We start from the raw sequence: 27,333 nt of genomic DNA, 5'->3' as shown, positions 1-27,333 counted from the left end.
TCCCGCGCGATGGAGATCACCGTGTCCACGCCGATCGACTTCAGCGTGTCCGTCAAGCGCGCGCAACCGTCGTCCGCCGTCCGGACGTGCTCGTCGTCCTCGTCGTCGTCCTCGTCGCCGTCCGCGGCCGTCGGTTGCAGCGCCGGCGGCGGCGGCGGCGTTGGCGGTGACGGCGGCAACGGATCGTCCACGTCCGCGGCCGCGTCCAGCAGCGACAACAACAACCACCGCCATCACCACCTGGGCCCGTCGTCGGCCCTATCGCCCGCTGGCCTGCTCAAGTACATGCAGCACGACCATCACCAGCACCACCATCACACCGGCGGCGGCGCAGCCATGAGCGTGGTGGCCGCGGCCGTCAACGGGCACCACCATCACGGGACCGCCGGCGGAGGCGGCAGCAGCGCGTTCCGCCTGGTCACGCCGAAAGCCAAACACAACGGTAAACCACGTAACATTACTGATATACGGATATATATATTGTATCGTTAGGCTGACGTGCGTCTGTAATACGCGCCGAACCAGACTAGAGGGTAGTGTTGCGATTATTGTACATAGTCGAATGTTCTGACGACTACCGCCCAGGGCTATATCCATGGTCATATTTAAGGGGTGGTTCAGGGTGGCATTATTCCACCTGAAATATTTATGGATGCGACAAAATATTTACGGTTATTCTAAATAAAAAAAATTCGATTTTTTCGTATTTTCAACGAAAAATTATGAATGATGAATAAATCTAATTATTCGAAAAATAAAAGTAATACTGTAAAATTATTTATATTATTCAAAAGCGTTTTACGATCTGTAGGTTTATCTGCGGGTACAATATCATGATATTTCGGATTACATGTTGAAGCGCCAAAGCGCACGACTAAGATTTATTCCGGAAAACGAATCGAGAAAACGTTGGACATTTGTTAATTACTAATTGTTCGACTATCGAACTGCTTCGGTTACTTAATATCAAAATATAACACATTTCTACAGGTAAACAATACTTATGTCACCGGGCAGTCGAATCCATCGTGTTGAACACCATGCGTAGCTCGGTCGTAAGTTTTTAAAAACTGGCCGTTTATAGTAACACAAAGTCCTCCTCATAGATAAATGTTTACACAAATAACATTGATGTGATCGAATAATGGTACAGCGTTGAAATGTCAATTAGTTTTTTGCACGAAGTATTGTAAACAACTTAAATTTTACGTTCCTTTTAATGTATATCGTATATATTTATATATATATATATATATCTCGCCGAAAAACTGAATTTCTTTTCGAGTACACTGCACGTCGGTTGTTGGATCGCAATTATTGCATTTTTCTGCATCAGCACGGAGATTCGTTGCGATCATCGGATCTTCGGATGTATACATTTGTTGAAATATGATATTCAGATGTACGCATAATGCAGTGAGAAAAATCCCGGTGTAGTTAAATTTTCAACAAACGTTGAATTGTTCGTGTACTAAAATCGAAAATGTAATATTTTTACATTTAAATCTTATAACTTGTGTAATAACTTTGAAGAGTGATAGTCAAATATTTAATTAAAGCCAAGATTTACTTATCAGTAAATCAAAATAATTTATTATGACTATTATAGTCATACATTGTACAATATTGTCATACATAGTATAATACAGATATAGATATTTGAAGTTGTTTTTTGTGGTCATAAGAAAGAAAACCAAAGTTCACTATTCTTAAATCGTCGCTATACATTCCCTATTGATTTACCTATTCGTATGATCATGTCCGTAAAATATACGTTATACCCAGGGCCATATTTAAGGGATGGTTCAAGGTGACAATATTCCACTTGAAATATTTAAGGGGTCGATAAAATATTTAAGGTGATTCTAAATAAAAACTAATCGATTTTTTCGCATTTTCAATGGACAATTATTTATAAATGATAAATAAATAAAATTATTTTAAAAATAAATGTAATATTATAAAATTATTTATATTATTTAGAAGCGTACGCAATTTATTTATTTATTTTAGAGTATTGTATTTAAATATGATTGAGATATGGGTATTGATTTAATCTTGATTTGTATGGCAATGGGTGGCCGGATAAGATTGGAGAGTACCTACCATCAATCAGTCTTATAAAAAACTTTTTCTAAAACTTTATTTAGGTAAATGAAACTCAGTACTTATTTTGGATTTTATAAAATTACAAATATTGTATAATAGTGCACTGAAATTGAGAAAATGAATTGCGTGCGTATTAAGCAGCTTATAAATAAATAGTAGAAGATACTAGTTTTCTATTTTGCACTTTAGGGAAGAGGTGTGGCAACTTTTGTTGCCCTTGGGTGGAAAAATCTTAAATACAACCCTGGCTATATCCTACGGTATGTTTATAATACTACTTAAAGGCTTAGTAATTGGATAGTTGTTAAATTAAACCGTTACAATTTATTACATTAAGTTAAATGAATAATGCATGACAATGATTTGAGAATAATTATAATGCTGTTACATTACTGTTTTTGAGAGATTTATTGGTATGATAAATTGTATACGATTTAACCACGTATTCATAAAAATTATAATATTTATAATCAATATGAATACTCTGATAAAACTCTTTAGCGATCAAATTATTTCTTAAGTTCTATTTAGCTCATATTTGTTTTAATAAACAATTTACTAACGCGAAAAATTTACAATTTTAATTAAAAATTAAATATTTAAACATTAACTATAATATTTGGTAGGATATAAAATAATTAAAAACTAAAAGATAACGTGTAACGACAAAAAACAATATTCGATGTATAACATGTTTATAATTTAACATCTATTAATTTTTTGACAAAAGATATGTATACACTAGTGTATTCATAGTCTTTATTATACCTATTATAAATAGATAATATTGTTACTTAAAAAACTTGTAAAATACTTTTGAAACGAACACGCATTGACTTTATAGCACATAACAATTAAGCTGTATTATATGATTCTATAATTCTTTGAAAATGCATTTAAATAAATAAATAGTATCTACGTATAAAATATCGTTATTCGCCGTGTTTATTAATATTTGATAACGATAAATGGTTTTATAATTCCAATATTCGTGAATACGGTAGATATGTCTATAAATTAAAAATAAAATAATTCTCTAGGTAGAGCTCTAATATATACTTAGTATATTTTTATTATTTTAGTTTGTTGGAAATTATTAATATTTAATGTAACGATATAAAAGGGCGTATAATGATTGTTCAAAACGTGTAGTTTATATTTTCATGACAAAATACACGTCGTATGTTGCGACTTTAATATTTTTATTTTTGTAATAAGGAATGAGATTAAGTTTAACTTGGGTACTTATAACTCATAGAATCATAATTATATATATTTGAATAATAATTAAATCGATTGAGAGTCGATTATTATCTAGTAATGATTGTTTTTCCGTGCAATCCATAGGTTTTGTCTGATTTATTTCGTAAATATCTTATGTAAATTTGGAATCATAGGTGTTACGCTTTTGTCCCGTGAATTCATTGCAATATTAAATAATGGAAATTCAAATGATATTGTCGTGTATAGAACGCAGATATTAACGATACATCGGAACGTATATCATAAGTACACATCATATTATGATACCATGACAATTAATTTCAATTACGATAACGGTCCACACGTTATACGATTGCGATTATTATTATAATATACCCTTCGTATACGCTTTGTAGGTATATAATGCTCGGGGGCACTTGTTTTTTTTTTTTTTATAAATACGCGCATTTATATCGTTAAAAAGATATTTCGTTTCGAACACGTCGCGTTAGGCGGTGGCTGTTCAATTAATAAGCATATTGCATAATATTACAGTGCTATCGTGCTGATGCCATCCACTCCGAACGGTTAAAACTAATAAATCCTAATGAAGAGAAAACCATAAGCAATTTTGCATCGGGTTACGCACCCGTATGTCCGTGATGGTTGTTCAATGTTCCGTAATGTACACCGCTAGACAATAATTTAACGTCCTATTTATTAACGGGTAGATAAAAACAAAAATTAATGGCTACCCATTAAAACACCTTTTAATACGTTACGCCACTTAAATCGGTTGCAGGCTGAAGCGGGAAAGCAACTCGTAGAAACCGGAAACGCTCGATTAATGAACGTGAAAAAACTTAAAAAAAAAAAAAAAATAAAATCAAATTTCACATAAAATATGACCACATTAACGCGGCAAATTCAAACAATGTGTGTGCATAACGATAGTCCGTGATGTACATGTATTATTGTTGTACGGTAATGATAATTTGTTAATCGAGTTAACCTTATGCATTGTGTATTTACTCCTCGTCGGTACTCCATCCAAAATATTACAACAATCGAATCACACACGCATACGGTAATGTGATTAATATTTAACATAGTTTATGCTAAATACACATACACACATACACACACGCTCAGATACATTTGCAGCGTTAATCAGGTTTACGATAGGGCTGTATTCAAGTGCGTCGCACCGCGCGTATGCCGTCACGAGGGTTGGAAAAAAAGCTATGTATTTAGAAATTAAAAAATAAAATTATGTGAAACTGAAAAAAAAATTTACCTACAAAGTGCAAGTTCTACGGACGTGTTATTATGCATTCAAGCGAGTACCGTCGTGTACGTTTATACAGTTTTTTCGCTCTTCGTTGCGCACGAATTTGTATAAACATGTGCATTTCGTATGAACTACCGCACGAATACATAATAATAATAATAATAATAATGGGATTCGCCAAAGGGACAATGTACGCGATGCGCGCACTGTAGTGTGTACGGTACGCATAATTCGCAGCGTTCGCAGTGATTTTAAATTCCATTAAAACGCATACAATCTCGTCGCGTTGAATATTAATCGTACGGGATTACGTTGCACGTTTTACGGTGTGCCGCGAACACGGGACGGGTGTCGCGTTAAAAACGTTCACGTGTTCGCGGGACACCCCGTGCACGTACTATTCGCGAAAACCGTGGTCGAGGTATCCTGTAATGTTCGACGTTTCCCGTAGTTTTCCCGCGCTTCGGTCGAGTATAAACAGGTACTCGTTTCTGGCCACAGGGCGTGCCGGTTCCCGTTTTCAGGTCTACTTTTCGTTTTCTGGTACCGGTTAATCGTTAATAATGCCTACACTTATCACGCACACGTCGAGTGTGTACGTTTGTTTTTTATTTTTATTGATCTACCGTTTACAAGCGTGTGGACGTTGCACACTTGCCGGCTGCCGTTCTGACGTGCTCGAGGAAAAACGAGGTTTTAGATAAATCCCCGCACGAATGCTGTACAGCCCGTGACCGCGCGCACAAAACACAACAATATAACAATTTATAACAACAATAAAAAACAACAAAACAATCAGTAATAGTGATAATGATGGTAAAATGTTCTTCTCGAGTATTGCATTGTAATTTTTTTTTGTAATACACAATACACACGCACAACAAACGCCGTACGCACGTGCACGAGGTCTTTCGATCGTCGCGGAACGGCTAATTTATCTCTACCACCAACCGACCGAAATCAAGCAGTTTATAATATTTCACAAGTCAAATCTAGAGCCGGTCCACGGACGATTGTACCTCGAACCAAACGACTGCGCGGTTATCGATTTAAATCCTGACTAGAACGTCGGAACAACGATCGATACATGTAAGTAGTGGACCGAGTTTTGTCAGATCATTCGTGGTAGTAGGTGTAGATATATAGTATAGGTATGTATAGTATAGTATATAACCGAGAAAGTCGAATCCGTATGATGCGCGTACAGTGGATCAAGTGATATACAGTATTGCAATTAAGACCTTGATTTACGTTCGACTTACCGAATAGATATATTATATTTATTACGGTGCATAATACTCGTAATACAGTTATGGCTCAAAGCGCAACCACTTAAAATAGGTTACTTCGTTACTCTCGCAGTGCACGACGGCGGCGACTTGCTGCTGCTGCACCTCATCAATATTTCACGGTAAACCGATTTAACACACACAAATACATAACATATATCCAAGTACGTAACGTAATGTTATTATTATTGTTGTTCGATCGGATGGGGAAATCGATTATTGTCCGGTGCGATAATAACCGATGCGATAATAATATTTAGGGGATACTACGTGGCAAGCGGATGAAGGGTCTCTAAAATATTAACCGGAAATAAATGAACACCATATATATGAACGTTAAGCTGCAGATTTCACGTACGGTTACGTTATTATGATATACCTATTTATGGAGTTTTAGTAATCGTAGAGCTTATGACCAATGATCCCGCGCCAGTAGTGTCGTCGAACATTTCGAAACTTCTTTATCACTCAATCTTTCAACAATTTTGTACTTCGTTTCATACACAAACATATTTCAACATCATAAACCGATGAACATGTCCATATTATAAATTGAACAAAACACGTTGGAAAACGATTGCATTCCTTTATAAGATAGAAAACTAAAAAGACAATACTAAAAATGCCATCCCTGTAACTGAGCGAATCAAATTTTTTAATGCACATCGGTATTTACACAAACCGGAAGAAAACACCATCATGAATTCAAGTCCAAATCGAAACACGCATTAACTGTACAGAAAAAGTTATTTATTTAATTTATAATAAACGGATAAGAATCCTTTGGTAAAATGTGAGTACAATAATAAAATGAAAATACATTCGTATATAATACAAAGTGGTAATAATAAATTTAAGTAATTCTGTAATACAAATGACAATAGAATAATAATAAAAAGTGAAATTATTAACAGACATATGGTATTTTATGTATTTGATAATTGTGTGATGATTCAGGTATCAATTAGACTTAAAGCTAAGTAAACATTTTGTTTAAAAATATTTCTTGATATGAAAAAAAATCTACATGGTCAGCAACAAGGTTAGCAAATGATAAGGCTCTAGAGAAAAATGATGCAGAACTAAAGTTATTTTTAGAAAATAGACTATAAAATAATTTAGATTTTCTCAAACTGAGGTTTGAAATATTAAAATGGATCATTGATAATAATTCTGGGGAATCAATTGTAGTATACCTATCTTTCGATGGTATACAAAGAAAAAACAATGAACAATTAAGTACACTATTTTAGAAAAACTTTATTAAAAATGAAATAAACACACAAATTTAAGGATATCAAAAAAACTCACTATCCAACCGTCTCTCAGTCGAGACCCGCACTGTCCCCCTTCTGTCTTGTTTCTGTCCTTAAATATTATTTTATAAAGTGCTGCCTCAGCTTATTTGCTTCATTGGCCTAACATTACGCAATTTAAGAAGTTATATTTGTCTATTTTTTTTAGTGGCACATGCCACATACAACACAATATAACCATTTAATAAATCATATAGTTATATAATATCAGCAACCTTTCTCCTTAATTCGCAAGATGTAAATCCAAATTGAGAAATTTGAAATGTCTCTCGAAATTGGGATATATAATGTATAATAACATAATAGCTTAAAAATGTATACTGTACATTTTCAATAGTATTTTTATATGAAGAATAATTAGGTGACCATATACTCGATCCAAATTCAAGCTGAGATCTGACAAGGGAAAAATATAATGTTTTAAATTAATTAATATTTTTAAAATGAATCGTATTTCTATTAATAAATCCTAACAATTTGAATGATTTTTTTAATTGAACTATTAATATGTAAAGAAAAAGATAAATTATATTCAAAAATTATCGCTAGATCTTTTATATAAGTAACACGAGTGATACTACAATCGTCAATTTTATAATTACAAGTAATAACATTTTTTATGCGAAAAAAAGTAATAACACTACATTTGTTTATATTAAGAGGAAGGTGATTTTAACGACACCAAGTAACAAATTTGTCCAAATTTGATTGTAAAATCAAAGTATCAATTGAAGATTTAATAATTGAAAATATTTTAGCATCATCGGCAAATAGAAGGGTTTTTATTGATTTTTCAAAAATAGAAGGTATATAGACCTGTGGAACAGAATTATCACCTTAATCCTGCCGTCTCTACAGATTTACCACTCGGATTTCTTGTAGTTTTGTAATATTTAAAGCGCAAAGAAGACGTTATTGCACAATCATCGATATCGATTACTCGTCAAATAAATACGATAATAATAATTTATACACCGTATTACTGATATAAAAACGAAGGATTGGATGTGCACGCGTGGGCATGTGTGTATGTTTGTGTGTGTATAAAAGGTTTAATATTATACTCACAGTTTGAGAATATGCGACGTTTGTCGGTGGCTAAAACGTGCCTGGAACGCACAAAAACGGAAATGCCTAAAAATACACACATACACACATACACACACACACACACACACACACTCGCACTGGGATTACTGGACTTTTGTAATTTTAAACGATTCGCAGTGCGGCTAACTTATTAAAAGATAACTGAAAAACACGTGCGAGATTTTTATTTTTTCTCTTTCTATATCTCTTTCTATACGCACCGGAATGGAATATAATTTAATTCGTACCGCCTTTTATGTATGAACGCATATGTACAGTTATCCGAGAAATTACTTCGAATAATACTCTCGCATCATAATATAAAATATTATATTATAATAATATAATATTCTGCATCTCCGCAATAGCGTTCTTTGCGTTCGCTAAATCGACGTTTATCGCATTATAATTTCTATCATATAAAGATAAACTCAGATATATAGTGTATACGTATATTTAATGGAATAGTAGAATCTATTCACGTCTAGCGACCAAATTAATTTTAATTTAAACGATGGACATTCTTCGTACGTTAGATAATAAGCAAATGTTTTGAGTGGGCCTCAGCAGAGGGTATTGTTATACTCGTACATAAACAATTAAAATACGAAAATCGTGTTTTAAATACGTGGAGTCACACAGAGGAGTCTTTTTTTTTTTTATCAGATTTTCCTATGAAAAAGGACGACTATCGATAGTAGATTCTACGCGAGACCTCGAGTTTTCCGACGGTTTTATAACACTTAACTAGAATACAATTTTGATAACAGAGTAACTATCTACACTCGTATACGGTTTAATCAATATTTAACTCGATCAAGTGCGCGTGCAATAATAAATACATATTAAAATACTGAAAACTGTAATTACATTCGAAATTTGGCAGCGCCCTCGGTGTTTCGGACTGCGAATCTAACGCTCCTCTCCTGCAAAGTGTTATCATAAAATCGACGGTACTGCGCAGCGTGTGCACCACGTATATTTATGACTAAAACGACGAAAGAAAACAAACCTTGTACGTTGCGGTAGCAGGATGATAATAATAATGATAATAATACTGCGTGTGCGGCAATATGTGTTATTATAGTTTGTTAGAAGCTATGAAATTGAAATAATTACGTGGTGTACACCGCCATAGGGTATCGTATATTACGCGACGATCGACGCTCCGTCATCGCGTTAACCCGTGCATCAAGTGCGTTCGAATTGTTTTCAATTTAACTCTAAAAACGACTGTGTGAAATACGAACTAGCGCAGTTTAATCGTTTTCGCAGCCGTTTATACATTGAAACACCATATCGACAACGGTCAGCAAACGCGAGCGGATCACGAATGGCGGAAAATGCAGTATACCGTCAATGTTATCTTACTTAAATACATTCATTTGATTTGTATGGTAATTAATATAAATAATACAATACTTCGTTAGATTTGTCAAACTCGGATTGTGATAGTTTCATAAGTACCATCCATTCATTTTATGAAAATTATTAGAAATAATTTATAAATAATAAAGCAATTACAAATTTAGATACAGATAAATAGTAAAATTGTTTTTTTTTTTTTCTCTTTGATTCTCATTTATTTACTATTTTAATATTTTGAGCTCCAGTGGATATTACTTGCCAGTATCTATTCCGTACATTATATAACACGACAGTCTAATGTTTATGATGTAAAAATGTCTGCGGATACGTTTTATTCGATGTGATTTCGATATTCGATAGGTACGGTATTATGCTACATTATAAAACGCGCGCTTTGCAAATAACGTTGACGAAACGATGATGATGAACTGCAAAAATATAATGTAAAAAATCATTCGCGGAACGCGCGTATATCAGCATCGTGTTACGCTATACCTACTTTTGCGGTGCGAAATATAATTGTCGGTGTAATACGAGATAATGTTATTCCGTAAGTGTAAATGTATACACCGAAGCGGCGCGGGTTAGATTATAATAATAACGTGGGCGAAGAAAGTTTTCCCGTAGTAATAATATTCGAAGGACCCGGGAGAGAAGCGTGCGATGTCGTTTGTAATAAACCGAGTGCTGCTGTGCACGGTTTTCGCGACGGGGAAAGTGGCCGGGATGAGTAGTGAAGGGATTCGCTACAGAGAGAAGAAGAGGATACATAAAAACCGTTGGACCCAAGACACGTCACGTCGTCAGGGAATCGAGGAGCAGAGGGCTACAGGGACGTCCGTCGTCGTTGCGGGCAATCTCGTGCGCACGTGGGCCGTGTGGTTTTGTTTTAGGATTGTCCGTAGAAATTAAACCTCCGAATCTAAAAACCGCTGTGTACGTGTATAACACACATACATACACACACACACACATACACACGTCGAGTTAACTACAATGTTGTCGAACAGTCATCGCGGCCTGCGTAAGAACATAATGGCTTATTTTTATTTTTTTTAATAAGGTTTTATTACGATATGGTTTAGTTGTTTTATTTTTCTCTCACTCTTCCTTCCGCCCCTTCCGCTTTGATTATTGTTATTGTTTTATATTTTTTTTTTCAACTATCTGTGCGTGTGACCACATGCGCGCGCCAAAACACACACGCGCGCGCGCGCACAAATGAGTCATCCGGTAAAATGATGTCAGTCCTTAAGGGTCATCTTAATCCTCTCGTCTCTCGACTCTGCTGGCGTTATGATGGTTAATGAAAATAAACTGCCGTCGCGGCACACCGCCGCCGACGTTTCCGAACACGCACGCACCAGACGGTTTGTATAATACTGTTTGTCGCCGGTCGCGATAAATTAGTCCGTCAAATACAATTAGTGGGAAAATGTACAGAGACCGTGTTGTACGCTCCTCCTCGCGCACATCATCCGTAGGATCAATCATTTTTTTTGCTTCTATTTTTTTGTTACCACATACCGTATTATGGCACCGACGACAACGATGATAATTACATAATCGCTATTAGTGGCAATTATCTCGCAAGGGGACTTCGGATTGTTTGACCATACATTAGTATAATACACCGCACATGATTATACCGATTCCCTTGTACGCTACTTATGATATAAGACCGATTGGAAGTTTTTATACTCCACCATCTTTCGATTCGTTTTACCGGAATTTGTAAACAGTTCAAAAATGTTCATATTTATTTCAACGAAAATAATAAAATACCAATAACACGAGCGGTGATTTATATTTATGGCATGATTTTTATTGCGCTATTTGGTGTTGTACGCGTTGTAGGCACCTACAATAATTTATTAGTCAACGAGAGTATATTATTATCTTATCTACGCGAAAATAAACATTGTGCGACACGTTTATGATCAGAATAATATTGAAAACCGATTATAATTACAAAAATATTTTTACAATTCCGGTGTTCCGAACGATTCCTAGTAGAAGATATAGATCGCAAGATTTCTTCAAAGCATATCGTAATTTTTTAAAACCATTGCCACAGAATATTAGAAAATACTTGTATACACGCATATGCTTTCTCGATGTACAGTGATTAAAGTCCCGTGGAATTTCCCTTTACAATGCTCCTCCGTATCTTCGAAACATGTGTAGAAACCAATAGTAGTATTGTTGTATTTGTATTTATCGATGGGTGTCGCGTATTTATGTACTTGAATTCGTGATAATTGAATGAATTCGTTTTTATTCGACAATAATTTATAGTGATGTACGTGGCTGGTTTGATGACGGCAGAAGAAGAATAAATGGCTGAATATTATGATTTGCGTCGAACGAAAATGACACAATGCATATGGTAATTTAACGAGGTTCAGTATTGAATGTTATTACACGTGGCACTCATGTATGATAGTGTATAAGATCACACAAATACCTACGTGTACATGTGTATCGGCTGTCGACGATTGCATTAGTAGTCGCGATTATCACGATCCGATCACGTGCAGTTACTTTGATGACAACGTTGATATATATATACCTCGGGCCGTAATAAACATTTTTTCATTTACAATAAATTATGAAACCGCATAAAACCGAAATAATATGATGTAATAAAATTATGTTTTATTACCGTGTTAAGAGTAAAATGTATGAATGTACGTACGTATAACCGATACAAATTATTATTATTTATTTTTCTTGTGTTAAAAGATTTCGGTATCCGAAGTTATTGTATGTCGAATATAATTTTACCAAGGATTCGGTTACACTGTTGTTGAGGGATGATGGAGGTTTCTTCGTTCGAGGTGATCGTCCCAGAACCCGAAACCGCTGGTGACCTGGTTCAAAACAATCACCGAATACTGCCACCTTATTTCGTTTGATCACGACGTTATAAATAGTATTTTTCAATCGTTGACGGTTTTTTGAATACAAAAATAATAATTTTAAAAATTTAAGATAACTTCTAGTGTTGATTTATAAAATGTTGAATTATCACGTTGTCATTGTCGATTGGCGTGGACTGCAACAAACGATATATGATTTCGTGTGAAACGATAAACGCCCGCGTAAATTTACGATTCTGTAGGCAATTTGGTTGCATGCAATTCAATATGGGAAGTATCAAAATTGGAATAATATGTTCGCGGCAATATTCCGAATAACGTTGACTCTATATGAGAAACAAGTACGTGATGATGATGTAAACACGTCTCAATGTTCCGTGCTTCGTGTTGAGAATTATGACGGCAAAACGAAAAGGATGAAAAAAGTTTTTTCCTTTGTAATTATATCGGAGCGTTAAATTATTTTGCCGAGAAACGGGACGGCGAGATAACTAACTTCGTTTTAATGTACTGAATTGTATAATCGTTTTATGTTAAAGTTCAAGTCACTTTAAAGAAGTAATATTTTAATCAAAATATATTTACATTTACAACAATCGATTTTACTTCATACTTAAAGAATCATATTTCAGAACTCGACTGAAATAATTAAGCGTAGTCGAAGTAATTATTTTTCACGACGGGCCTTGAGATACTTCACGAAATTACTCTTAAGTTGTTGCCGGATCGAAACGCAGTAATCGTCGGCCCAGGGGGGGGAGACGTGTATACCAGCAGCGTTACCGCAAGCGCATTATGCATAAATAAATAAATAAACCTTCCAAATTGATTTGAGTTACGGTGCGCGCGTGCTTATTGCATAGTTTTATTATTATATTGTTTAATCTGGAAACACCCATGAATAAATCGGGTATAGTCGTAAATCATAAATCAAGCGAAACCGCACGCGAAGGCCCGGTTTAAAGTCTTAAACAATCGCGAAGGAAAACCTTCCTACAGATCCACGTACCGGGATCTCGTTGTATAACTATTATTATTTTACACGCAACAGTCGTCTGCAGAGCGAAAACGATATTATTTTTATTTTTCGTAACTTTTGCAACTCCCTCCGACCACTCGTAAATCGAATTACATCGTTTTCGTGTATTACGCAGACACGTCTTGTGGTTTTCGCGGCTGTACTGTAACATACCATGTACAACATATCTGTGCAGTCGTCAACAGTCGTCTTTATCGTCATCGTCGATTGTTCACGAGGCGAAGCACAATATTTCGACGTTTTTTAACGTGATTTCGAAGTAAAATCTGTTCAAAATTCGCAATCGATGCACGCGCCCGCGAATCGTAGGTTTATTTTTATTGCGTAACGTAGGTACACAATATACGCAAAATAGTAAACGATAAAATAAAACACGATTACTGTTGATGTAATATTAATAATTAAGTGTTATTATTTCAAATATTAATTACAGTAAATACAGAACTATCCGTTTTCAACATGTTTCCGGCACATCCAATATAATATATAATATACGTATGTAATGTAATAAAATTGTTAATCAATTAGTATGTTAAAATATTATAACTATCTAAATATGTTAAACCATTCCTATGTATATAATAGAACAGGCTCTTTTTATGTTCTGTAGTTGGGGGAATTGTATTTCTATCGCTATTCATATAAAACCAACTGGCCGAATTTAGAGAAAGCAAAAACTACACACTGGCGAAGTCGGGCAATTCAGCTGGTAATTTTATAATTTTTATTGTATGTGCACTACAAAGTAAATAAAATACTTATTTGTACAAATTTACAGGAAAAAAAAAAAGTGCAAACGGTTATACTGAACATTCAACTTTTTTCACGTATCGGTTTCACAATTCTTACCGGAGAATGTGTAACGACGGAACAATTATAAACACTATTTCTGTTGCAAGCCAACGTCACTCGTAGTCCGTTTCCGGCATAGCGTTTACTGGTGATTTAATGCGCGCACTAGCTTCGATGTTGTTCTCGTGCAAAACTCGCGTCGGGCTCGTTCCGTTTCTCGGCAAACAAAAAGTACGTGCAAGATCGCGGAGCATCGTCGATGCGCCAACGCCGCGGTCGAAACCCTCCCCCAGGACGAAATCGAAAAAGGTCGTACGCTGCGCACGAGATTTCGACCGTTAATAAAGAACACACCTCGTGATATATATATATATATATATGTATGTATATACTTAAGTGTATACACGCGCATACGGTGTAGTAGTCGGAAGCGAACAAAGTTTTTCGGTCATCGGAGTTCGTAAACGGTTTAACGGCCGACATCAGGTGTGCTTGCGCGAAGACCACTCCGGGCTAATGCGAGCCTTTCCGACCCCCCGTCGTATATTTATATAAATTATTTACCACGGACGCGCGCGCGTCCGCACCCCTGCTAGGTCGTTATATTAACGCGTCGCGGAATATCGTTATCGTTATTATCGGTGTACTCATGCATATACTCGGCGCATATACGTGTACGATCGCGCGAACAAAAGCAGTTCAGGACGTAATTGAGCACCCGCGTACACGTAGGTGTTGTTAGGTGCGCGGAGACGGTATATGGGTCGCCCGTGGTCGAGGGCGGTAGCTGTGGAGGCGGTGGTGCGCGAACGATAATAATAATAATAATAGTAATAACCCGCAAATTCCGTTGTGATTATGGAAAGAGTCTCTGATATAATATCCGTGCGCACGCGTTTAATATCATGCATGCACGTATACCGCCGAGCGCAGTCCGTTGCTACGGCGATGCGACGCAGGCCCGGGAGAGAGGTCGGAACCATTATCAGATTCCTCGGGGAGGGAAAATTATACCGAACGCTCGGAAAGCGTATCATAGCATACGCTCCTCGATATTATGTACCGTACGATACACATATATGTATGGGGGTGGTGAACGTTCGTTGGCGCGCGACTAGGTGTAAATTATTTAAAGGGGCTGGGGATGTGGCCGTGCAAATATAGTCGAACGATTACTATCGGCAACTTTGCCCGCTACAATCCTAGTTATAATAACTTCGAGCAAAAACAATTACATATACATTATGCGTTTTGATGAAGTATTGAAAACCCACGCTTGCCCGTAACAAAAGTATTTCATTATTACAACTCATGGATTTCCTGTTTCTATTATTGTTATTAGTGGGTATCGTTTTATGAATCATATATATATATATATATATATATATCTTGCAGTATTAGCTATACATACAATATACAGGATACCTTGACCGCACATAGTTTAGGGGCCCTTTTAGAAGCAAAAGTACGATTATTTCACATTACCTGCTAATTAATGATTTACAATATTTATTTTTACCTAGTACCTATGTATATCTTTGAGATTATGAGTTTAGCAAAGAATGCATTGGTTTCACTATCATGTATTTTATTTACAAATACACCTATTGCTAAATAAATTTTGGTTGGGAAGGGGGCGTTTTTTTTCTTACCTGAGGCACAAAGTTCCTAAATATATCTCTGAATATGTGTATATGTAATAACCATGATATTTTTTACCCTACATACAAATATTATACAAATATATGAAATACACGATCAAAACGTACGGATTTTTAGTCTTTAAACATAAGTTTGATAAACATCGTATATCCCCGTTGTGTCCGTCCGTCTATTCGTTTGTACATTAGAAAGCAGTACATAATATGTAAATTGTCGATATTAAATAATATTCATACTAGCCAATATTAAAAACCGTTACCAAAATAAAAATATGTTAACCATTGAGTAATATATTTAATTTATTTAGGTTTCTTTGTTAGTAACCATGTTTAATAGTTATCAAACTATTTTTAAATTGTGTACGGACTATAGTTAAATATTTAACATAGGTAGGTTCAGAAACCGAGCCTTTGGTATGCTTACAATATGTGCTTTTCTAACATGTATTTTACATAATTCGAACTGGTAAGATAAAATATGTCTGGGATTTAATATACGATACGCGCGTGTTCACGAAACGACTGAAAAAATATTATGTGAACAATTTCAGTTAAAGAAAGAATTTCAGAAAGAAAAAAATCGATTTTCGCTCTTTAGAAATATACGTAACGTGATATCCTATGGTATTTATATGTTTAAACGGGTTAGATATGCGTGGCAAAACCCGTTAAGAACTACTAGATTTAAATCAAAGCATTGTACGATAAAAACAATCGCGTACAAAGACGTGTTCTTATCTTAAATGTGTGTTCACAGGTAAACACCGCATAATTATTATATTATTCAGAGTAAATATTGTTTTAAGTTAGTGTAAATAAAATATGGTATATTTTACTTGTATAGAAAAGAATAAAACGGGATTTTGTCGCTCTTCGTTGTCGTCATCGCCGGCGTTAAGCAATAAACATAGGTGCAATATTTTTACGACTATTTATATATATATATATTCAATTAGAGAGGAAGAGAAAGAGAGTGAGAAGGTAAATGATATTAATCCGTTAGGATTACGCAAAAGCGGACGGTACCGTCACCGTCGACGCAGTTTTTACAGCCGATTCAAGTTGGAGCTCAACAGTATCGACAGGATCATAAATAAAATTGAAAGTAAAACGCACACATATAAAATACTTAATGCACATTTGATGATATTGCGCCGTTATCTGCTTAAATCCAATAAGCAGTTGAACGGTTTTAAATTTGGTTCGGATTTTATTGTACATTATTAGTCAAATATAAACAATTTTGAAGATAGTAACAAATCCTAATCCGTGCCGTAACACAAACTGATAAAATAAAACCCACTCGAACACGCATATTATTCTGATGCGTTGTTTTAAAACGGATACGTCGTAAAATCGGTAGGTGCGCGTATTGAAAGGGACTGTTGTACGTTTTTTTTTTTTTACATCCGTCTATTCCGACCATTTTCTTTCCAGCGAATCTGCAATTCAATTACCGTAATGCCGTACACTACTGCAGCATCATCGTCGTTCCACAGTACTTTCTCTTAATCGTTTTTTCGACAAAAAAAAAAAAAAAGGAAATATAAAAGCGTGTAATACATATTTATAGGCAGGTCCTACGCGTCGGTCGTATAATCATTATTATAATTAAACAAAAAATGTCCTCGAAGCGAACAACAGCGTATATATTTCGGGTGGGGTGCTATTCCATAATTTACACGGGTTATCAGGTCCGTTAATGTGACCGGAGCTGTCGAACGCTAAAAAGGCCCGTGCACTGGGAACCGTGGGATTTTATTCCTATCGTAGTAATTCGCCTTACGCCGTATTAAAAATAATCGTGGCATAGCACCGAAGGTCCGTATAGAGATATGAGATGGGCTGTTGCGGTTAGAATGGTGCGCGGATGATGTAGAGATGGACGGAGGCGGAAAACAATTTTCAGCGCGTCGGAAAGTCGACCGATGTGCGTGCACGCGGCGGTGGCGGAACAGTCAAGTGCGCAGGGGTTGTTCGGTAATGACATACCGCCGCCGGTGTGAATGCGCCGAGGCCGAGGGCCGAACCACGACTGGTATTTGTAATTAAACGCGGACGGACAGAAGTGGCGGCGGCGGCGGCGGGCAAGTTCATTTATTCTACGACTCCGGCCGAGTGGTGTAATTACTATCGGGTATTCCGCCATTTTTCGTCGTACACACACACACACACACACATGCGCTGTACAGGGGGGGGGGGAGGAACCCGAGATTCCCATTTCGTCCTTTTCGGAATCCATTTTATATAATATATATTGTGTTCCGCCAGCAATACGCACTCGCGGCGCGAACGAGAGACTACTGTGGACGGGTAGAGGTTCGAGAGTGGGTGAAAGAGAGAGAGAATTAGACGAAGGGAATGAATGTCGCTGTTGCTGCTGATCTGCATATTTAATATATACGACGGTGCCGTTTTATCACTCTTCGCCGCGCGGACCTGTGAATGTATAAATTATTATGATTCTCAGATTGAAACTAATTAAATCAGACGGTTATACCAGGAACGGTTTTACGTTTCCCCCTCTCCTCTTTCTCTCTCTTTATCCCGTGTGTCCGATATCTTTGATTACACATAAACACTCGCATGTTCGCTGCCGGTGATGCAGAAAGAGTAAAATATTCGCCCGTGAGTTTTGTCGATTCCGTCGAACAACACTGAAAAGCAGGATTCAACCTGAATGTCGCTATAATTACTGTGAATGCTTTAAGGCTAATTATAATTTTGGAACCATTTCAAGGTGATTGCTATAATTGAAGCGCTCGGCCGAACAACGGGACAAGCGCCAATCTCAGCAATATTACGTTTATCGATGAAGTATCGGGGCACGAGTACAATTTATTGTATATGTTCACTACCGCATTGAAATTACAATAAAAATAGATTAAAAGGCAATAATAAGTTAAGTTTTAAGTCGTGGAAATGGTCCGTAATATTTTAAACGCCTCCATTGTAAAATGCGCTCAGTGGCACTTGTCCCGTTGTTCGGCCGAGCGCTTCAATTATTGATTTGCTAGTACCATAAATTAAGTTGGATCCCTCGTTATATTGAGTGGTAATAAAATTAACTCATCAACAACATTAGTGTGCATATACATTTGGATTGACGATAGTAAGTTTTAGGTGCTGAGATCTGGTTTATGAGAGCGGGACCATTTTTCTCCAAAAATGAAATACCATTTCCTCCACAGTCCATTTTCCTAAAAAAAATAAATAAAATTCCTTTTGCTCCACAAATAAACACCATTTTCCTTCACCGAACATTTCCCTCCAAATAAATGTTTTGATGGTCACATTTATCTGAAGACTAACATTTTGAAAATAAAACTAGGATACTAGGATACAGGACTAGATCCTGAACTTGCGCTCATTCGGCCCGCGGATCACTGAGTATATTGTATTATTATATCAGCATTGCAATCACTATAAATAATACGTTGTCATTTTTTAATTATTAAACAATAATACATAAAATGCTAACTTACTCTATTAAAATAAGATATAATAATAGTAAATAATAATTGGTTTTTTTTTATTTTTTTATGAAAATTAAATACAAGTAGGTACTCATGTGCGTTTATAAATTATTACTTCTAAAATAGTAAGTATTTTATTTGAAAATGGAGAGTAAAGAAGTATATATATTATGGTGACCGGTAAGTGAAGGAACATGAATAATCAATGAGTGCGTCTATAATAATTGAAGGAAAACGGTATCTCATTTTTGGAGGAAAATAGCTCGTCCGTTTATGATATGGGAAATTGTCCCATTATATACTTACTAATGATCTAGAAAGTTTTTACGACTTTTATTTATATTCAGTCATCTATTGAAATTATAAATAAATCACGAATGCATTTAATTCCAAGTGAAATAAAAAAACGGAGACTAATCGAATACATTTATGTACATAATCGCGGTGGTGCGGTTATGTAACGCCAATAGTGTAGTTTACCGTTGCAGGGACTTACTCTTTAAGTTATCACCGTATCGCTGTGAAATTAAAATGGTTAAATGCATTAAAATGGTTTCATCAAAGCTGACGAACCTGCAAAAGTAAACGTTCCCAAGGTGGCACGTGTACAGAATTCAAATATTTAGTGTTAAAAAGGTAAATTCAAAAATAACGTTTTAATGGTGAGAAAACATTCTACCACATAACAGTGAAATGAAAATTATAGACAGAACAAAACGTCGTGATCGAAAAAAAATACAGTTAGTACAATAATAATATAACACATATTTTTCAGTGCATATCAAAATATATTCATCCGTATGAATTCGTTAATTATCCTCACGGTTGACTATAAATTAGGACTAACTGACATAAAAAAGATTTTCCACCCTTGCCGTGCACGCATATAGTATAATATTATCATATATATACACGTTTATGCGCGTGGCCCTTCGTCGTTCGACTGTCGGGCACGTATCTTCATAATAAATATTATAAACCGTTTTGTAATAAAGCGAAATTTTTCGTTTACATCTATGTGTGAGTGTGTGTGTGTGTACATATCATACTATTATTTTCGTGCTACGTCTCCAATGACGTGTCCGACTCGAAGTTAAGCCGAGACGATTATGACGTATTTATGATGGATATTACTATACGCTATAGTACTCTCGCGTTTTATATTGTAATAATAACGTGGACTCTCTGCGAATAAATTTTATGACGCTCGAATTTCGTTCCCGATACGATTATTACTATGAAATAAAAACCAGTATTCGCACGCCCGCCGTCATATAAATAACGGACGTAACCTCTCGATGACTTTTGGGGTGAAGACTAATATTTTACAAGAGACAGGAAGAGAGAACCGGAGTGAGCGTGGCAATGCGTGTGTGAGAGAGAAAAAGCAACCCCTATCCGCACGATTTCAGCTTTCGGATATGAATTTTGGAACGCGGGTCCGAAGGATTACGAAAAGAGGAAATAAAAATGAAATCTATAATTGATGAAATATAGGGATTTACCACAATGGAATTTCAATTACGCGCGAGAGTTCATCGTTTAAAGGATTATGTACGCGACCGGACGAAAATTAAAAGCTCTTTCGCGGCGGAATGGCTAATGGGCGGTGGTTAACGACGACGAAGACGACGAGGGAGCAAACACGATCTCCTGATGACCGCACGTATGTACATATATTTATACGTATCATCTCGTATAATATATATATATATATATATACGTAATATTTTTTAAACGTGCTTTTTGAACCGTTTGATGTCACCGTACGCGTTTCGTGTCGCCAGCGCGAAAAGGGTGTCGCGGTAATCATGTGCACAGTGCGTACGTGGCTCTGCTATTATTATCGTTATTATTATAATTATTATTATTCGAGGACATTTAAATATCATTAAACTTGGCGGCGGAGGGTCCGCGCGCCGCAGGACGAATAGAAATAATATAAACGGCCACAAGAGAATATATCTATACCGTATACTATGTATCGGGGAGAATTTGTTTAAAGCCTTTCTAGATCATTACCTCCCGGGAGGTTAAATACTGGGTCGAATACAAATGTGTGTGTGCGTGTCCGCGTATGCCTTTAATGTACATAATACCCTTTTGGATTTGTTACTGCAACAAATCGCCCTCGTGGTCTTTGTGTTTTTCGGGTCCGAAGGCGATGAGGAAAGGAAAATAGTAGAAAAAAAAAGAGGGACGCGAGAACCGATGAATACGGTCGCGATTTTCGAAACAGATGTTTTCAGGATCACTCTGCTCTTTCTATTTCGAATCGCCCCCGCCGAACAAATTGGGCCTACGAGTAAGATTATTCACAGTTTATATATACACATGTACATATTATTTTATACACACACACACACACACATATATATATATGTGTGTGTGTATCAATATTGCGATTCTGGCGTAGGAGTTTCACTTGTTATGGAAAGGGCGCGTTCGCAATGAATACGTATTGTTATAAATGTATCGAATCATCGATCCGTTTGCGTGCGTGTAAGGCATTTTCAAGCGAACGCGATTAATCATCTCGTCCGGATTGCTCGCACAAAAGCCTAATTACATGAATTATTATTATTATTATTATCATTGTTTAGCGTCGTATTATAACAAATAATATGTACATTAAACGTACAAGTGTGTATGATGATTTCAAAGGTTAAAACGTTGCGGTTGACAAATGTCCGCGAATCGGAGCTGTTGGAATCGCACCGTGCTGTAATAATTCAGAACGTCTGTTATTATTATCGTTACAATATCACGAAACAATAGTGTACGGTATTAGTAGTACTAGTAACAGTAGTAGACGCTTTATGTTGGTTTACTGCACTATGTGCGTCTTCCGGACAGTATTAGATCGTCTTTCAAGCCTGCGACAACAATTTATTAAAACTGTCAACGGCGGAATCGCATGGGGCAAAATATGCCGTTTTGGACGGGTTTTCGGCTCACCCGGTTAGATGATGTCCCTGGTGGAATCCGTGGCAGTACCAGGTACAACGCGCTTCGTTTATGGAAACGGTTCCTGCTGAATCGGCGAGGTTCGTTTTGTACAGGTTTCACGATGTGCATCGAACCGCGATTTACTTCGCCGTTTTGGAATATTACTATGTGTAATATTACCGAACTGTGTATGTACAATGTTTATCCGAATGTCGATTCACGGTGAACAATGCTTACGGATAATCTATATAATAGCTACTCTAATATGTGTGTACAGCGACAGTGTATTTTAATAATTAAAAAATAGTTAAAACAAATAGTTATAAAGAAACATTTCCTGTGACCGACGGCGGCGTAACGACAACCGTTATTGTAATGCAGTTACTACCTGCAAATGCATGTGAGCGCAATCGGGTCACGGCGATTCGAATCCGAAACGAGATTGAAAAAAATTCACTTATTTTATTAAGATTTTTTTTTTTTATTATTATTTATATTCGTCCGTTGAACTAACAGCCTTATGCAAATTTAAATTTAGAACAATTTATTTTATTTAATTACTTCGAAATTAAAATGTTATACAGTTGACATTGAAATCGTATAAAACGAATCGATCAACGAACACCATTGTACTCTCGATGGCTTAACCACATTTTAGATTCTATTGGCTCAAAAGCGACTTTAATCTTTATCCACTTGTAGTACATGCATTCGCGTTATTTAGAGCAGCGGTGTTATAAATTTACTGCGAGTGAATAATGTTTCAATTGTAATTGTTTCACGGCGATTAAATTAATAAATCACGGTGATAATACAAGAACAATTGTGATTTTTTTCTCTCGATCGAAAGCGACGAGAAATATACGCTGAACTATGTTATTACTATTATTATTTCGAGGAATTAACGGATATACATCGAGCGAAGAATGTTGTGTTAGATAACAAAAGGGTCCCGATCCATTAGATCACTCGAGTTTTTGCATTTGATTTTCGTAATTGAATTGGTTCATAATTTCCACTGATTTATCATTTTATCACCATGCGTGTCATTAAAAATAAATCGTGCACACAGCAGACTTGTCATCGCGTATTAATTATCACTTGAAAAACGAGTGTAGAATTACGTCAAACCGTCGACTGTTGCGTTTCCGTTTTCTTGTAAAAACTATACCTACAATGTCGTTATGATGATTTATAATTCACCCACGGAAAAAAAAATTTAAAACAAAAACCATGCGACTTAAACAGTATTGATGTTATGATTCGCGTTTCATTGCCAATCATTTCAAGACAATTACAATGTTAATACATGCAATTAATCTGCGTGCAGACAACGTTTCGAACGGTACAGCTCTTTTGACTGTACTGTTTATCCGGCAAGCCGAAAACGCGGTTTATGTGATGCGACTGCGGCAAAATTTGTGTATATTCGTACGTACACGATGCAATAAAATTCTAATATTCGAAATCGAACAGTCAAAGGAATCGTTTAAAGTTTATGGTTTTATTGTACGAAATCGAGTTGTAAATGTATATGATTGAGTTCGTGTTTGCGCGGGTCTGCCATAAAAAATAATCTAGAATTTGACGAGTTTGTGGCACATCAAGTGTAAAACAATTAACAATACGTAGGAATCACTATTATGGTATACCGATGTACAAATACGCCGTGTGAAATATGTCATTGCAATACGTTCGAGGAACAATAAAGACCGATCGAATAAAACTATTGATTTCGATTGAACGTTAATATTATGTAGATTAGTGACTTGGCGTTTATCGAAACACAAGTCATTATTATTCCGCGGGTGGTCTGGTGGTGTACTACACGATATTGTCAGCTTGGACGACAAGTACATACACTAGATTGCTGTAATCATAATATAAACATAGTAATTGCGGTACTTATTTTTTGGTCGGATGTCTAGTTTTATTTGTTCAACTAAGCCGACGTGAGACAATAGATAACGCGCGAAAGTCGTTTAAGCCGAACGAGTCGCGGTGGCCGGAAGTCCATATGATAATAAGTGTCCACAAGTAATTTTAAACAAGTTTAGAACCCCGCGTGGTCAATTTAACATTGACATAAACATTGGAAACGTCTGAAACCAGTATCGTCGAAAAATCTAGGAAGTATGCGTTATAAGTGAATCGCGGTAACTGATCCCTCCGCGTAATGAAACGTTTCAACAGAAAATGTTGGAATTTATATTTTATGCATACGCTGTTAGAAGGGTACTCGGCATTCACCCGCACAGTCCAATGGGTCTGAAATCAAAAAACTCTCCTTAGTAATTTGTTCGCAATGAAATATTCATAATTTAGAAGTAAGACAAATGCTGTGGAAAAATATATTGTACAGTCGACTGGAACTATAGACGCATGTCGATACACTCGACAAATATAATAATATATTAATATACTGGCAAACCGTAAATAAATAACATTCGTGCCACAAACGCGATTCCGATAATCTGTGTACTGCTATTGCTGTTACTATTGCTTATGATTGCATATGATAACTAAACCATTTGTAATCAATTACTCGGTTCTAGGGCGAAATAGCGAAACAATTAACCACGAATATAAAAATCGTGAATTGATAATAGTGAAAATAAAAATATCGAATTCTAAAATAACCGATCATACATAGTAGTGAAACTGCAGTTTTTTATAATTTCTATTTTGAATACTATACATTTTAATATAGGACTTGGATAAGTTTCAAAACTTTAAAACTATTACCAATTTTATTATTAATTAGTATTTTTAATAATATAATTAATATTCTTTAGCAGGAAGCCATCCTACTATATGAAAATTTAAAATTTGAATTTTGAAGAATAAAAACGAGAACAGTAATGCTGAAGAACAACCAGAGATAAAAAAAAAAGTATAAGGACTGTGCTAAAAGACTTCACTCGTTAATTACAAATTATAATACTTATGATAATAAGAAATTTGTAAGTTGTATATCATAAGATTTTTCACTGAATGCCTAATTGTTTTTAAAAACATTATTATCACTAAATGCTTAATCGTATATTTTCGCTACTATATATTTATATGTATATATATATATATATATAATATGTGCTCTTTTTTAGAATTCGTTGTTTTTATTTTCGCCATTATTAATTCGCAATTTTTACATTCGCGGTTATTGTTTCGCTATGTTGGCCGGATACTCAATTACTCAACATGATATGAACGAGAGAGAGAGTATTGAAGTATTTTCGGTATGACTCAGAAATCACTATTTGACATAACCGTTCCCGTATTGCCGTATTGGTTCCGTCGGCATGCGTGCACCAACGTGTGTAGTATACCCAAGTGTGTATATTGCTATCTCTAGATACGATGTTATACATTTGTAAACATACGGTTTCCGTACAAATATTGCTAAGATTTGTTTTTCAAATAAGCGTACAGAGAATAACAACGACACGTTGACGATATAATTATTGCACTCTTGTAGAACATTGAAGTTCGACGTAAAAAAAAAGAGTCCCTTGATAATTATTTCGTCCAGTGCACGTTGAAACGAACCTGGAAAACTATTAAGCCCGTGGAAAAGGCTGTAGGCTGTATGTGCTATAGTCACTGCGGAGTAATATTATCCACGCAATATTGGTGTATCATAATCTTGCTGAGGCGAATGTTTGAGTTAGGTTGGATTGTAAAAAACAATGCGTTTTGGTGGCGTATTTATGGGGGGGGGGGGGGTGGGGGGTTCCCCCCCCCCCCTAAAAAAAAGAAATAAAAAAAATATTTGAAAACGTCAATTTTTAAATATATCAGTAATATAATAATTGTAGTTTGTTTATTCAATAAAGTATTAAAGTACAATGAAAAAAACATATACATAAAAAATATATTAATATCGCTAATAATAAAATTGTAATTAAAAAAAAAAAGGAAATTCTATGTTTTATTAAGTTATAATTTTTTTAATTTGTTAGTTAAAAAAAGTATTAAACGATCTTTATTTATAAGTTATATTATAATATTAAAGAATCTCAATTATGGACGAAATAATAAGTGTTATATTATTGTTATTTATTTGGGGGGGGGGGGGCATAAATTATATACCCGGAGGTGCTAAATTTTTAAATACGGGCCTGGTTGTCAGTATGCACTATACGTCTATGGGCAACATAAAGTAATATAAAATACGATTAATACGATCATACGTTTAATTTAGTTCGATTTCATTAATTTATTTTTATTTAATTTTTGAGCCAGTGAAATGGAGCCAGTGAAAAAAAAAATTTCAAAAATTTCAGAAAAGACTTAATGGCCTTGCCATGCTATCTACTTATCGAGATTTAGATAAGCCGATGAAGTCATGATTTGGCATGTAAAAAGCGATAACTAGAATTTATAATATAATTTGTAATTTTGTTATAGTAGTTTGTCAATAGCTTGATTTCAATAAGTTAATAAAAAACCTAACAATAAGTTGATAAAGAGCATTTTATGCTGATTTATGAAATTATTTCACTATAAGGTATGACACCCCACACCCCAAAAAAAAAAAAAAAAAGTTTCTAAATACGCTACTGATGTGTTTTTTCTACATTCGAACGAGAAAAAAAATCATATAGATACACTGTTAACCTAACCGAATACGAGACAAAAACGAATGAACCGCGCATGTTTGTTTAACGAAACTGGTAGTAGGTGACTGCACGTCTACAGATTTTTGTGAGCCAAATGCAAACACACATACCCTAACGCCTCCGAACACAAACTCGCATCGCACGCACAGAATGTATGTATATACATGTTAGCGGTAATGTATGTAATTCGTTAGTATTCCTAGTTAAAATTTGTATACGTATTCGTTAATACGTATAAATTACATGG

General features: G+C 35.6%; 1 protein-coding gene across 1 annotated transcript in view; it reads left to right on the top strand.

Moving 5' to 3' along the window:
- The first annotated feature begins 6 nt into the window (after positions 1–6).
- The window catches only part of LOC112688937 (Krueppel-like factor luna), a 66,378-nt gene continuing 39,051 nt past the window's right edge, over positions 7–27,333 (top strand). Inside the window, exon 1 of the mRNA XM_025562374.1 lies at positions 7–442. Coding sequence (XP_025418159.1) covers positions 10–442 — 433 coding nt within the window. The 5' untranslated portion in view covers positions 7–9. The remainder of the gene's footprint in view (positions 443–27,333) is intronic.

This window comes from Sipha flava, unplaced genomic scaffold (assembly GCF_003268045.1).
Source record: "Sipha flava isolate LNK unplaced genomic scaffold, YSA_version1 41_pilon_pilon, whole genome shotgun sequence".
NCBI lineage: Eukaryota > Metazoa > Arthropoda > Insecta > Hemiptera > Aphididae > Sipha > Sipha flava.
This window is presented reverse-complemented; position numbering and strand designations above follow the sequence as displayed.